This window comes from Synchiropus splendidus, chromosome 3 (genome assembly GCF_027744825.2).
Source record: "Synchiropus splendidus isolate RoL2022-P1 chromosome 3, RoL_Sspl_1.0, whole genome shotgun sequence".
Lineage (NCBI taxonomy): Eukaryota > Metazoa > Chordata > Actinopteri > Syngnathiformes > Callionymidae > Synchiropus > Synchiropus splendidus.
This window is the reverse complement of record NC_071336.1, coordinates 9,932,576-9,946,111: the sequence shown is the minus strand read 5'-3', so window position 1 is coordinate 9,946,111 and position 13,536 is coordinate 9,932,576. Positions and strand designations below refer to the sequence as shown.

Below are 13,536 nucleotides of genomic sequence, written 5' to 3'. Positions count from 1 at the left end.
AGTCATGATGCTAGGTTATCTCTGCCTCTTAGTATTTAAGTATTAAGTATATATGGCATTTAAATGTGTTGTCTTTGCGTAAGTATACTTCAACTTATTTTGAGCATTTCTTGTCTTTGCTTCTCTATAACCTAGGTATATTATATTCAGGGAGGCTTGAGCTTGACATCTGGTTGTTCTCATGACAATATGTAAAGTAATCCAAAGTATTTGTAATCAGTTACTGACATCGAGTAATATCGTGGAATGCATTATAATGTACTTTCGGGGGATGTATTCTGCAATCTGTACTGGAGTACATTTTTAAAAGTAAACCTCCCAGCACTATGTAGTTAATACAATTCATAATCAGAATAAGATGTTAATAACCTAGCAAATTGAAAAGTTTTTCTTTTATTGAATCGGCTGAATTTAAACTTGAACATTTGAATCATATGTAACTTAAAAAAATATCAAGCATTAAAACTTGGAAAAACTCCACATCAGTTTTCTTGCATTGCCGACAGGCCTGAAGTGATGTTGGCTCATATTCTTAATTCATGTCCACATGCATCTCATCCCTATTCAGGTCTCATCAATACCTCATTGCTCACCGTCTTTCCCCATCAAAATGTATTATGCCCTGATGATTATGTTTTTTAAAAAGATATAATTATGCTGCATTATTCACCTGCTGTAATAAAATAATAGACCCACAAGCAGCCACACACACACGTCCATAGACAAACACACACATTGTGAAAACAAAGTATTCTGCGACTGCTGGTTATGACATTAACATATTAAGTTTCGGAGTTTACAATGGATAATTCCTCAGGCAAAAACATTTTCCTACAATGAGAGCAAGCATTTCACCGCGCTGCCATTGGAACAAACACATTAGCTATTCACATCTGTTCAACAGTAACTTGTGATTAAAAGTGCCGCCATGTCCATCTCTTAAGGCGAAGACAAAGGGGACTGTTTTTTGTTTTTTTTTTAATAAGCAAAATGGAAGCATACGCGATGATTATCTCTTAATAAGAGAGTGCTGTCATGACTGAGTGCTTCTTTCAGATTTCAGAGTTCACAAACATTTTAATCTTCACATTTTCCAACTGACCTTAACCTAAAAAAACCAAGACCGGAAGACCAGATGAATCGGACTGATGTTCCTTGAGTGGTAAAAAGGCAAGATGATAGGTTCAACACTTGCTGTTGAGAGTGAACACTGCTCCCATGTACTTTAGCTGTCTTGGGGCCCATCCTTGAGATGTTGGCAAGCCACTCATTATTGTCACTTTTTTTTTTTTTTTTGACATTTTCTTTGTGTCCCCGTGGTGCTCCCAGACTGAACCACCCACCACATCAATAGCAGTGACCTTCTATTACTAATAGTCACCTGCTATTATCACAGTGTGTGGCACAGAAGAGAGTGTGCTAATCAAGGGAAGTGGGAACAAGACGGAGTCATGAAACTGTCTGATAATGGTAGTTACTAAATGGACTGTTACCCAGGCAACACACAAATTCAGCTTTTTAACGCACTCCTGTTCTTGCTTTTATTTTGCTGCCAACTTATCTTCAAGACAAACCCCCGACTATAATACCCCAAGCCAAGCCTTCGGTATTGATACTTTTCACATGGCCATTCCTGAGGGACACGACAGTGATGCACTAGTCAGGTTCTGAGAGAGAGGCTGTCCCCTCTCAATTACGTCCTTTCAAGGTTCTCTGTCAGCTTTCATGTTGGTGCTGACGTCCCGCTAATGGTTCATGGAGAATCGCCTGCTTGCCTACACCCGCTTCATGTACTCAAGACAGAGTTGTGACTGTTACACACAGTTGATGTGACTGCGTTTTTGCTCAGCCATTTCCTTTCTAGGAGAACTGCTGTCTTCATAGTATGTTTTTGGATGTTGTCCAAATGTATTTCTGTGACCAAAAACTGTTCTAGAGGCACGTTGTGTTTGGTCATCATGATGAGGGGACAGAAAGCATCAGGACTTAGGTCCAAATAAACATGTACCTTAGGAGATGGCACCAATGTTGATGTAAACCAACTGCATGGTTCTTGACTTTCAACAAATACAAGATGTGAAGTATTGACTTCACAACATTTGTGTCAATGCCTTGAGACATGTAGCTCCTAATGTTTTCCACACGAATACGAGTTGTCTGAACATGGCAGGGGAATACAGCTGTCCACTGAGAAAGACATATTGTTTCACCGCAGTATTTTGTAATTGTCCAATTTTTTAAATGGTAGTTTTTATTTATTATGTTTTTTTTAACTATCATTAGGGCTGTGTACTCTTGCAGCAGGATTCTGGCATTTTGATATGTATCCCAACAGATGAGTGATGACAGTGATGTATTGGGTCACCGGGACACTTTTACTGGGCTGCCAACTCTCACGCAGATGAGGCTTGTCCTCGGCTCCAGTGTCACGCTACCCTTTTCTTATGTGATAAATATACTCCGCGATGCAAGGCACGATGGAGTACTTCTGCTCCACTTCAATACCGCTACCAGTTGCATTGGAGAGGATTGTTCTGGGAATCAGCCTGATCCATTATAAAGTACTAGGTATAGACGTTATTTGCATGTCACTGAGAAAGGAACATTATGAAATGGACTGCAGCCCTGCGCTGTGTGAAAGTCGACACCAAAGCAGAGCATGTGAGTGTGGAGTTTTAATTGTACTTTTAACAAGATGCTCAACACATGAGACTAGGGATGCACAGATCCGAGTCTCATGGTAGCGATACCCATACCCGGGTTTTGGTTATGCATCGCTATGAGATGACTCTTTCACTGGTTGAACAGTAGGCGTTATCTTAGCTGACGGTGACTATGAAACGCCCACCAGATTAAATTCTAGATTATTAAATTTTACTGACAGTCCAACTTTCGACATTTCGTACTGTAGGAACACCCTAACTGCCTAATGTATGTACTCTATAACGCTGTATGTACTGTACTGTATAACATCGATGTGCTGATGCGAAAACTGTGAGGGCTTTATTAGTATTTGACTCCAGCCTTTGTCTGAAATGCTTCATAGGAAAAATAGAAGTAGAGTTATTTTAGTGTCTCAGATCCTGCAAAGAGATAAAATAAAATAAATGCATGAAACCGTCTCATAATATTCATATTGACCATGACAGTCCAAACAGTACAAGACAAGAAAATGCCACCGAGGTTTATTAGGAAATATTACATGTTTCACTAGAAGTAACTTTTGTGTGTTTTTCCTGGATTGCAAATATAAGTGTCCATTACTCAAGTAGTTTTGTGTTAACTGTCAGTTTAATTTGCCTCACAAAGTTAAAGTGACAGTGGATGTCAGTGGGTGAGGAATCTATGAATGTACTGTAAATATGTCTCAAACTCGAGGTGGACAGGACAAGATGTTCCTTGCAAATACTTGGTCATGAACATTAATATTATAAACTAAACATACTTTTTTAACACAGCTGTGTCTGTGTCTAACTATTATTAAGTGTTGAGTCTCACCATTACCTGAGTGTTCAGTCTCTATTACGTGACAGAACATTCAACAAGCATCCAGCTTCTCCAGCAGTCGACATTCCATCGCCTTTTCCCCGTGAGTTGGAACAACTGGTGCCTTCAGACTGCGCAGGCCTGGGTGATTCATGAAGGCAGCATCAAAGCTTTTATTGCCCTGTACATTTCCCACTGCTATCTCCGCTCTCGCTGTTAAGTCACTCCATCCAAAGCTGTAAGATGCTCTCTCTGCAGGGTGGATGGCACTTGTCAGAAACTAATAGAGGGTGACTTTGCAGAAGGGTCTGCGTGGGTGTAAGGACACTGAGGTAATGTAATGTGACGAGTAGATTTACCAGTGTGTGGTCGTCGGTTCTGGGTTGTTTTCGTGTGTACGAGCACTTGTCATGTTGCATTAACAGAGAGCCATCTAATTACTCCCCATATGTAATCTAATCGGGGAAACATCATTGACACTGGGGGACATTTGTGTGCAGTCCTCCCAAAGATGGTGGGATGGTTTCACTTTTGGTGTCTTCTTTGCGGAGGCAATGTTTCTCAAAACCCGACTTGAAATGCCAGGTTAATGTTCTGGTTCTTGGTTCCAGTTCTGATCCTGTGTCCTGCATTTGGGTTCTCTGGGTCTGCTTCATGGCATTTTATTTTCTTTTCTTTTTGGGAGCATCGGAGTAATTACCATTACGGCCCACTATGCCGGGCTTTTAATTCAGCTGGGGCCAAGATAGTGTCCAGCTGCAGTATAAGACTCCTTGAAGACACTGCGTGTCAAATAAACGTCTTAACCGTCTGTATGGAAAAGACCAGTCAAAGTCAGCCAAAAACAAAACGCTGAAATATTTTTAACAGCTGTGTGTGTCAGCATGTTTGAAAGCAGGCGTTGCACCCTGGTGATAACACTTCAGGCAAGTGTTTGCCCTTGTGGAGCTGTTGGAGTAGTGAGATGTCAGATGCTCTGTACCTGGAGTTTAAGGGCTGCATTTTCAGGTGTCCAAAATCAGAAGTGCATTTCTCGTTTCTTGATGTCTTCACAACACACAATAAAATTTGCCATTTGCAAATATAACTTATATTGATCAAGTGACTTTTAATGGTGATAATTGCGATTATGCTTAGTTCAGTTAACATTAAAATACACAGCGGACCTCATACAGAAAAGTTCCGATTTACCTTTTTTGGAGTGCTTTCCTAGCTACAATGGTGGCAGCTCTGGCTCTGGTAGGAAGAGGGAGTTAAGGACAGAACGTTCACTGAGCAGTCACTTGGCGGCTCGGATCCATTCCACTCAGTGGACTTAAGAATTCAGTTGCCTCGCTGATGGTTAGACGGCGCACCAAGGCCGGAGCCAAGGTAGGCTCTGATGCAACACAGCTACTGAGGCTAATGCCGAGATCATGTGTACCTTTGATTTATCAAAATTATTTTTTACATTCCAGTTAAGATTCCATCGCGGTGAGGATTTCAGTGTCTCTAGTTTATTCAGTGTGTAGTTGTGTTTTAGTTTTACTGCGTGTATTACAGTATAGGTGAGGGCAGGCTTCCACTGTTTACTGTCTAACAACGTAATATTTCCTTTAGTCTTTGTTGTTGTCACAATGGGGAAATTTGTTTGTTACTTCTTCTCTGAATAAACAAATTGTTGGAACCTAAAAATACATGGAAATCAAGAGTTTCCCCAGATTGCTGATGTGGGAGACAGGAAAGTGAGGCTCAGATGCGCTTCCAGCCTTTCACAATGCCATTTTGGCACCATAAATGAGTCACATGTATGATGCTAGAGCACACATTCACAGGATTTGAGAGTTCAAAGGAGTCCATTCTCCTCACAGCGGTGTGTTCGAGCCCCTCTGACAGACGTGTGTCCCAGTGAGCCAGGCACAGAGCGTTCCACCACTGATGTCACAACATGGCGGTTGGTCTCCGGCCTCTGCCCCACAGAGCTCTTCTTTACAGCCAGATTTTGCAGTGAAAATACGTCGCTGATTTCTGACTGCACAGGCTGGCTTATTTATATTGTATCGCATCATCATATTGCAAAATTACAGAGATCAAAACCATTCTACCAACACTTTAAAGCTCAGTATAACTTCATTTGCCATGTGAACTCTACTTCTACGCCTACTCGGAAAATAGTTCTTAGAAAAACTGTTTGACTAAAGTAAGTGAGGAGTAAGGAGGAGTGAGGTGAAGTTCTAATCCTGAGGGATTAAAACGATTTTGTTGTCGTTTTGTAGCTCTAACAAAGGTGTCACATCTCAGCATGAGAGCAGAACTCCAGGAGCGGAAGCAGGCTGGGAGTTTGATTCAGGAATAGCTTAGCTTACCCAAAACATTGATGTTTTTAATCCACATCTACCTCAGCCTGAAAAGCCACACTATTTCTGACTTCAGGAATACTCAGCTTGAGCTTCCTGGCTTTTTGTGTTTTCATTTGCACTTCTTTTCCTGTAACCCATTGATATTCAAAATGTGATGTGAAAATGGCTAAAAATACAAACGACAGACGCCGCGTTGCCTTAAGAAGAATGATTTATACTTCAGCTGGAGTTCAGCCGGGGGTCTCTCATTTTGCCTCAGTGTCATGCATCTCCTCAACTATCTGAACAGTGTTCCACACCTCTGTACAGAGGGATGGGAACCACGGCTTGCTGGAGCTGAGGTTGTAAAGTCATATTCTAGAAACAGTTCATGGCTCTGAGAGCAGCCTTCCTCACATCTCAGTTCCCAGAAAAAAATGGAAAAGTTCATGATTGTAGCAGGGCATTACTGCTTTGTTGTGTTTAGCGTTGCATAGTTAGTGAGTTACTTGTCAATTTATTTATTCAAAAAATAAATATCATGTTGTTCCACTATATAGTTCTGTTAAATGATTAAAATGATCCCATATTTTCATACATACATACATCTTCAATTCACTGCCGCTTAGTCCTTTTCAAGATTATATACAGATACAGATATTATTCATATTTGGCTAAGAAAGTAGAAAGAATACAACACGTACTAAACATAATATACATGAAGCAGGTATATCACTATTCCGTGTGGTACAGTTCTTGATACTCGCTGTGCCAGTCTCAATCTTGCCAATCTTATTCAAGCAGTTTCAAGCTGTTTGTTGCTTACAGTTAACAGCCCCGTTCTTCGGGATGGAGTCCAACTTAATACATAATTGAAAACAGTTGCTGTGGTCCATTTGCTACGCTTTTGTTCTTCCTACATCAGCAACACAGTGACTGCCGGAAGGCTGCACTGGTGGGGATTTTCTCTTGCTTCTTTGTGCCATTCTCTGTCTCTTCCCCTCTCCTCTGATGCCTTCCCCCCCACCACCTCACACTTGACTTGAGATTGCTCTAAATTCCAGCCGGAATGATCTGTTAAGTGGCTGTCTCCCTGACTGCTGATGTTATTCATCCTTCATTTCTGAGCTTTACCCGCAATAGAATCCGCTTGCTTTCAAGTGAGCACCAAACACAAACAGTTTGATCTCGAACGCAAGAAAGACATTTTTACCAGAGAGCTCCGAGGCTTCCTTTCCCTGCTTGCATTTGCCAGCTCTCATTGAGGGATCAAGACAAGTTCCCAGACGTGTGGAGATGTTCTCTGCACCTTGTTGTCTGGCTGCCCCTGTGGCCCTTTCAAAGATGAAAAGAACGCTGACCGGTTTCTAACCGTGGCAAGATCGTACAGAAGTAATCTTTACTTTTGTTTACCTGCTCCAGTGTCAAACAAAAGAGAAAATGTATCACAAACATGTCCTTGATAAGAATTCCAGTTAAGTTACTGACGCAATCCACAATTCCCGGATGAGACTTTGAACCTTGTTAGAAGACACAAGCACAATTCATTACTAGTCCCTTGAGGCAGTGAAATCTGCCTGCTCAATAGGTTTTGGCTGACTGTCTGTGCGCAGCCCTTTTTACCACCTAGGAAGAATGTCTGAAGGTCTTGAGGTGATCCACCCCTAATGGAGCTTCAGGACAAACTACTGCATCGGGGACTCTGCCCCTCTTGTTTCAGCACTAAACCACATTACCTGAAGCTGATTCCTCAATCGGTATTCACCCCGGGGATGTATGGATGTTTGCGTCACATCAGGAAGACGAGTGTTAATTTATACTGACCTTGCAGACAGATAGTTTCGATGCTCAGCAAGTGGGGGTGATGGGTGAAATCTCAGCAGGAGGACATATTCTTTCACAACACAAGCCACGTGCCTCTTACATTTGAGCACATTCACAGGAGACTTATACGTATTGAGATGTATTTAAGATGAATTGTCATGTTCTATCCAGAGTATTGACCAAAATAATTTCTGTCATCTTACCTACATGACTGTGGAATCAACTACAAGTAACATCCGACTTGCGACCGGGATCGGTTCCGACCAACCGGTCATAAGTCAGATTGGACATAAGTCGAATGCTATTCATAATAGCTTACGATCAATCCTTGTAGATCGCAATCGTAACTGTCGTACGCAATGCTGGGCTGCTATGTCTGCTGCGATGCCAGACATTGAATTAAAAACAAATAAATAAATAAGATGGCTGTCGTTGTAAGTACGTGTGGGCGTATGTCGAGAAGGTCTTAAGTAGGATGTTACTTGTAGTTTGGTCTGACTAAAAAAAAGTGAAACACTGTTTTCTCTCCACTACATTTATTTTTTAGTTTACATTGCCTTCATTTATGTTCTAAAACCAAGTAAAAGCACACCAATAAATCCATCGCTCATATTTTTCAGTCCACAAATGAATTCTGTGGTCCTATTCCAAGCCAAAAATATATTTTCCCAGTGACTTCTCCAGATCCCGTGATTGACTTGTCACAGCTGCGAGTGCCACATTTGCCTCTCTGTTGTGACAGCCGGAGGAGTTTGTGCCTCTCTTGACAGTTGAACCGTGATTCCTCACCTGCTGCTGTTTGACAAGTGTCCATTGTGCAATCTGCTCATTGTGACTAGCAGTGCGCGAATCAGCAGCAGGAAGAGACAGGGTGTCCCGGGCTGACAGGCAAAAGTTGTTTTTCTCTCCTATTCTTCACAGCTTTATCCCTTTTTTTTAGCTTCCCCCTTTAATCCGCTCCATCTAGTTTTAAGGTTCAGTCATCTGTCACTTTTCTCTCTGGATTCTTGTACTAATCCAGCTGTTTTTTTTTTCGGTTGAATGTCGTTTTATTTCACACAAGACACCCTTGACAATGAGTTCACACTAGGTGCTTTAACTTAAGGTGGCCTAATCCCTGATCCAGTTGTGAATCCAGTGTGAGTCTCTCGTACTCTCATGAACATATTTTTAATGATGCATACTTGCTATATAGTTTCTGCAGACTTGCATGTACCCTGGAGTTGAAACAAGGAACCATTTTGAAGGTTAGAACATACATTTTCAAAATGTTTTCCAAATAAACTATATACTATTACTACTACTATAGTCTATAGTACTTTACAGTCTTCATAATCTTCATAACATTTTTTCAATCCATCTTCCACTACTGATTCAAAGTCAGGTCACATGAGCAGCAGGCAAAGCAAAGAGGCCTAGACTTCCCTCTCCTGAGAAAGCCTGTCCAGCTCCTCTGGGAAAGACTGAGGTCTTCCCAGAGCCTCCTTATAGATGGAAAAGTTAGGATGACTCCTGGACCCATGGTGGGGGTCCAAAGAAAGGGGGACCTACAAAGATGCCCAGGCCCCTTCAACTTGCTTCATTCAATGTGGTGGAACTTCTTACACAGAGTGTCTTCATGATGACAGTCCAACCACCGTAGGGAGAAAACTCATGTTAGCCAATATTGCTCCTTTGGTTACCACCCGAAGTTGGTGAACATAGTGAGAGAAGGACAGTAGAAATTGTGAGCTTTGCTTTTAGCTTCAACTGTAACGTACCCCGACAGTGTTGTTTTTCACTTGTCGTTCGACCACTCTTCTTCTTATTTTTTTTTTGTCTTTACCTTTGTTCTTTGAATGAAATAGCAATATCCAGCTGCCATCGAAGAGCCAAAAATCCCAACTCTACTGTGACTGTTTTAATGACTCAAGCTCACGAAAGTTCATTGACTTCTGAAGTTTGGGAGAGCAGCTGAATAGGATCAACATATTCATGTATTGTTCTCTTTTGTCTTTTCAGGAAAGGAAGAGTCTGTCGCCACCTTCAAGGGAAATGAGTTCTTCTGCTACGACCTGTCGCTGACGCCCATCCAGAGCAGCACCGACGAGATCACACTGTCCTTCAGAACACTGCAGCGCAACGGCCTGATGCTCCACACGGGCAAATCGGCCGACTATGTCAACCTGTCGCTCAAAAGTGGCGCCGTCTGGCTGGTTATCAACCTGGGCTCCGGAGCCTTTGAGGCTCTGGTTGAGCCGGTCAACGGCAAGTTCAATGACAACGCCTGGCATGATGTGCGCGTCACTCGCAACCTGCGCCAGGTAAGCAATCTCTGTAAAAATGCTGTAGGAGAGACCTCTCTCTCTCTCTTATATTTTAAATAATCGATTCTGTTTCTTTCGAAATAGGACGTGCCAGACTCTGCTGTCGACTCTGACTACTAACCTAACATTGTTTTTCAGGACGTACCAAGGACTGAGCCTGACAATAATAATATTGCATCTTTAAAATGTATTATTATTATTATTATTAGTAGTAGTAGTAGTGTTAGAAATGAATAAGGCAAACTGAAGAAAAGAAAAATACATAACATTTTGAAGCATTTCATGTCTTTATATTTATTTACGGTGACAGATAAACATGAGTTTCCCACTGTAAGTTTGGAAGGTTAAAATAATCTTCTAGTGAAAGAAAAAAAATGCTCTAGCTGGGGAGGAAACAGATGTATTTCTTTTGTGAATTTGATGTATTTGAACAATATGTTTCATAGTTACTATTTGACATTGTTAAACGCTTCATGACAACTGCACTTGCTTTTACTGTCTAAACCAAATAATTACAGCTATGAAAATAAGTGTGTTCTGAGAATTACTGTTGTATAAAGTTAACCAAACTTTTGAAACCATAGTTTATTCCAAATGACCAAGCTTTTTGAATACAACTTCAACGCTTGCGGGAAAAGAAAGTGGTGTGTACGTGTGCGTCCTCCTAATAATTGAACAGCAAAACAAAACTAATTGGTCAAGCACGCAACTCTTCGAAGGCGCTGTGTCATCAATTGGTAATTTGAGAGAGCTGCAGAAAGATACGATCAATTTCTCTTACTAGGAATCCTATTTTGGTGGTTAAATATAATTAGAACTAATGGTTAGCCGGACTTAATGATGAGTAATGCAACCTGCTCCGGCGGCATAAAAACACAAGAAATTAATGGTAATTATATTGCACTCAAAATACACATTTATTACTGAAGATTTTCTATTTATTTTTGTATGAGCAATCTGCCTTCTAGATATGTTGTCAAATGATTCATTGTATTAATGTAAACAGTTTGACAGACTGTGGTCCATTACAGTTCACGTACTGTCTATAGACTCTGGGTCCTGTCTGTGTGGAGTTTGTACATTCTGTAAATTCCCATTATTCTAATTTAACTGAATGGCAAATACAATACATATTGAGGGTAATATTAATTCAAAATGATTATTGTTTGGGTGTGTTGCACTTCATATTCACAGTAAGTTCACTGTAAGGAAAGATCTGTATAACAAAGAAAACCCATTTTAATCCATTAATGTAAGTGACTTTTCTGAGTGTTTATTGAGATGCTTAAAACTGCTGAGCGAATGAGTTCTTTGACTCCTGCAAATGACCAACATTCATCTCCAAGTACAGTCAATGACCGAAACGGCAGTTATGTCAAACAACGTCCACCACGAAAACCAGCCAATGAGCAGCCTCGGTCCATGATGATCCCGCTCCACCAGGACCCCGGGGGGCCGCTCTAATTGACAAGCCAGGCAGGCAAAGTATATCTGAGCTCTGCGGGTTTCCAAGAGACCCTCCTTTGGAGAGGCTGCCGTAGACAGCTGTCGATGACATTGACCACCTTTCACACCCATGTTTACTCTTGGTCTAATCGATGAGGGCTTGCACACTTCCAGCTCTCTGTTCACGCGCGCACTCAGAGATGAACTGGACGTTTACACACTTGCTGACACCAGCAGATTTTCCATTGAATTCTTCAGCGGCTCGTTGATTCATTTGTGCCATTGGTGAGAATGATCCAGTTTTATGACAATACAATATTTACATACAGCATATTTACATCCATCTGTAAACGGAGAAACAAAAAAAAAAAAGTGATTGAAATAATGAATGTCTATTATGTGTCTCAATAAATAAAACTATATAGTCTTTATTTATTATTATTTTTTTTTTATGAAATATGATGAATTCTCCATTGATATATTAGTTCATATAAGTCTGGATTTACGCCTCCCTTGTGACGTCTACATGACATCACAAATGCCTTTACTCATCTGGTGAGTCATACCCAAAGTCTGACTCCCTTGTTATATTCAGCATATTCACGCGTGCTCACACAAACACCCACACTTGCACCACTATCTTATTGGGCACATTTCATTGACTTCCACGCCTAACCATCCAAAACAAACAGCTAACATGTACCAGGAATCTTTACCAAACTTAAACCCTCTTATCTGGTTATTTTGAAGTTTTAATTCTCATATTGAGGCTAAACTTTGTGGTGATCATGAGGAATGTCTCCACAAAGCAAAGTGTCCTCACAAGTTAGTGTGTTTCTAAGAACTGGTCCTCACAAGTACAGCTAAACCAGGTCCACTCACACAAAGCTGCCAGCTTAATGTTGGATTAAACAGCAGTGTATGAGCAGAGCGCCCCCTCGTGGCTGCTTACCTTACTGCACGTTCGCTTGTTGGCCACAATCCTTGTGGGGAAAAAAAAAAAAAAGAAAAAAAAAAGATTGACAGGAAGGACACCTCCCTTGACCTTGCACAGTGTTTCTGCCCACAGTACAAGAAAGTAGCACCCTGGCTACACACTCCAACCCTCCTCAGTGAGCTGCACAACCACCAGACGATCGTTTCTTCTCTGACATTCTCGATTTGCGCTGGTCGTGACTGATCAATAGCCATCAGGGTCAGATGCTGTGTAAACTGACAGCAGAGAACACAGACATGATGGAAGTCGTCTCAGAAAATAGATGCGTATAAGACTGTGTAATACAAATCAATACTGTTGTGGTGTTTACTATTCGGTGGCATCCACAAATGGCTTTTGCAATGACAATACAAAGAACACAAATGGTCGATAACATACAGTATACTATAAACAATTTGCATACTGCTGAAGGATTCGTCATATCTAAAAAAAAAATAATAATAATAATGGAGGAGGACATTTTTGGAACATTAACATGGGTAGTGCAAGTTATCGGCGTACATCCAGTCTGCTGTCTCTCTGATATTTTACTTGCTTTGTAAAGTGTGAATGCTTTTTGATTCCACTGGTCTCATCGATGCATCAAGGTTTGAAAAGGAATGACATAGAAAACAAAAAGGTTCAGGACGGTTACAGAACTTTTGCCATGATGGATTGGTTCCTACAGTACATTGGTCCTTGTGGCACCCATTGAACCCATTGCAGCACAAGGTTGTTCTTCACACGACTTTTGAAAAGCTATGGTTGGCTTCCGTCTTTAACTGAAAACAAACGATAACCTCTCTGGGGCTTCTTTAAGCTCAGATGCTCTTAGATTTGGAGTGGCCGCAGAAAAAACTCATTTCCCTCTGTCATCTGTGAATAGAAATGTTTGTCGTGCGTCTCATTAACAAACAAGGAATACAGACATAAAAGAACACCCGCGTATCTTATTTCTTCTCTTGGCAGTGTCTGTTGGGAGATGACAGGCTGTTGAGAGGACGCAGCCAATGTTGAACACGCCAGCGAGGCATTGAGAGCTGTTAGAAACCAATCGAAGTTCTATTTCCTGTCTGCTTAGATGAATTCAAACTGCCTCTGTAACTGCTGCCATTCTCCAGGGCAATACTCCCAGAAACAAAAAAGATGGAGAAAAAGAATGGCAATACAAGCTCTGCAA

At 41.2% G+C, this 13,536-nt stretch overlaps 1 protein-coding gene across 16 annotated transcripts in view; it reads left to right on the top strand.

The window, feature by feature from the left end:
- The window catches only part of nrxn2b (neurexin 2b), a 633,241-nt gene that overhangs the window by 260,232 nt on the left and 359,473 nt on the right, over positions 1 to 13,536 (top strand). For all 16 annotated transcript variants that reach the window (XM_053860769.1, XM_053860768.1, XM_053860772.1 and 13 more), the window contains one exon: positions 9,630 to 9,931. In XM_053860769.1, the coding sequence (XP_053716744.1) occupies positions 9,630 to 9,931 (302 nt within the window). The remainder of the gene's footprint in view (positions 1 to 9,629; positions 9,932 to 13,536) is intronic.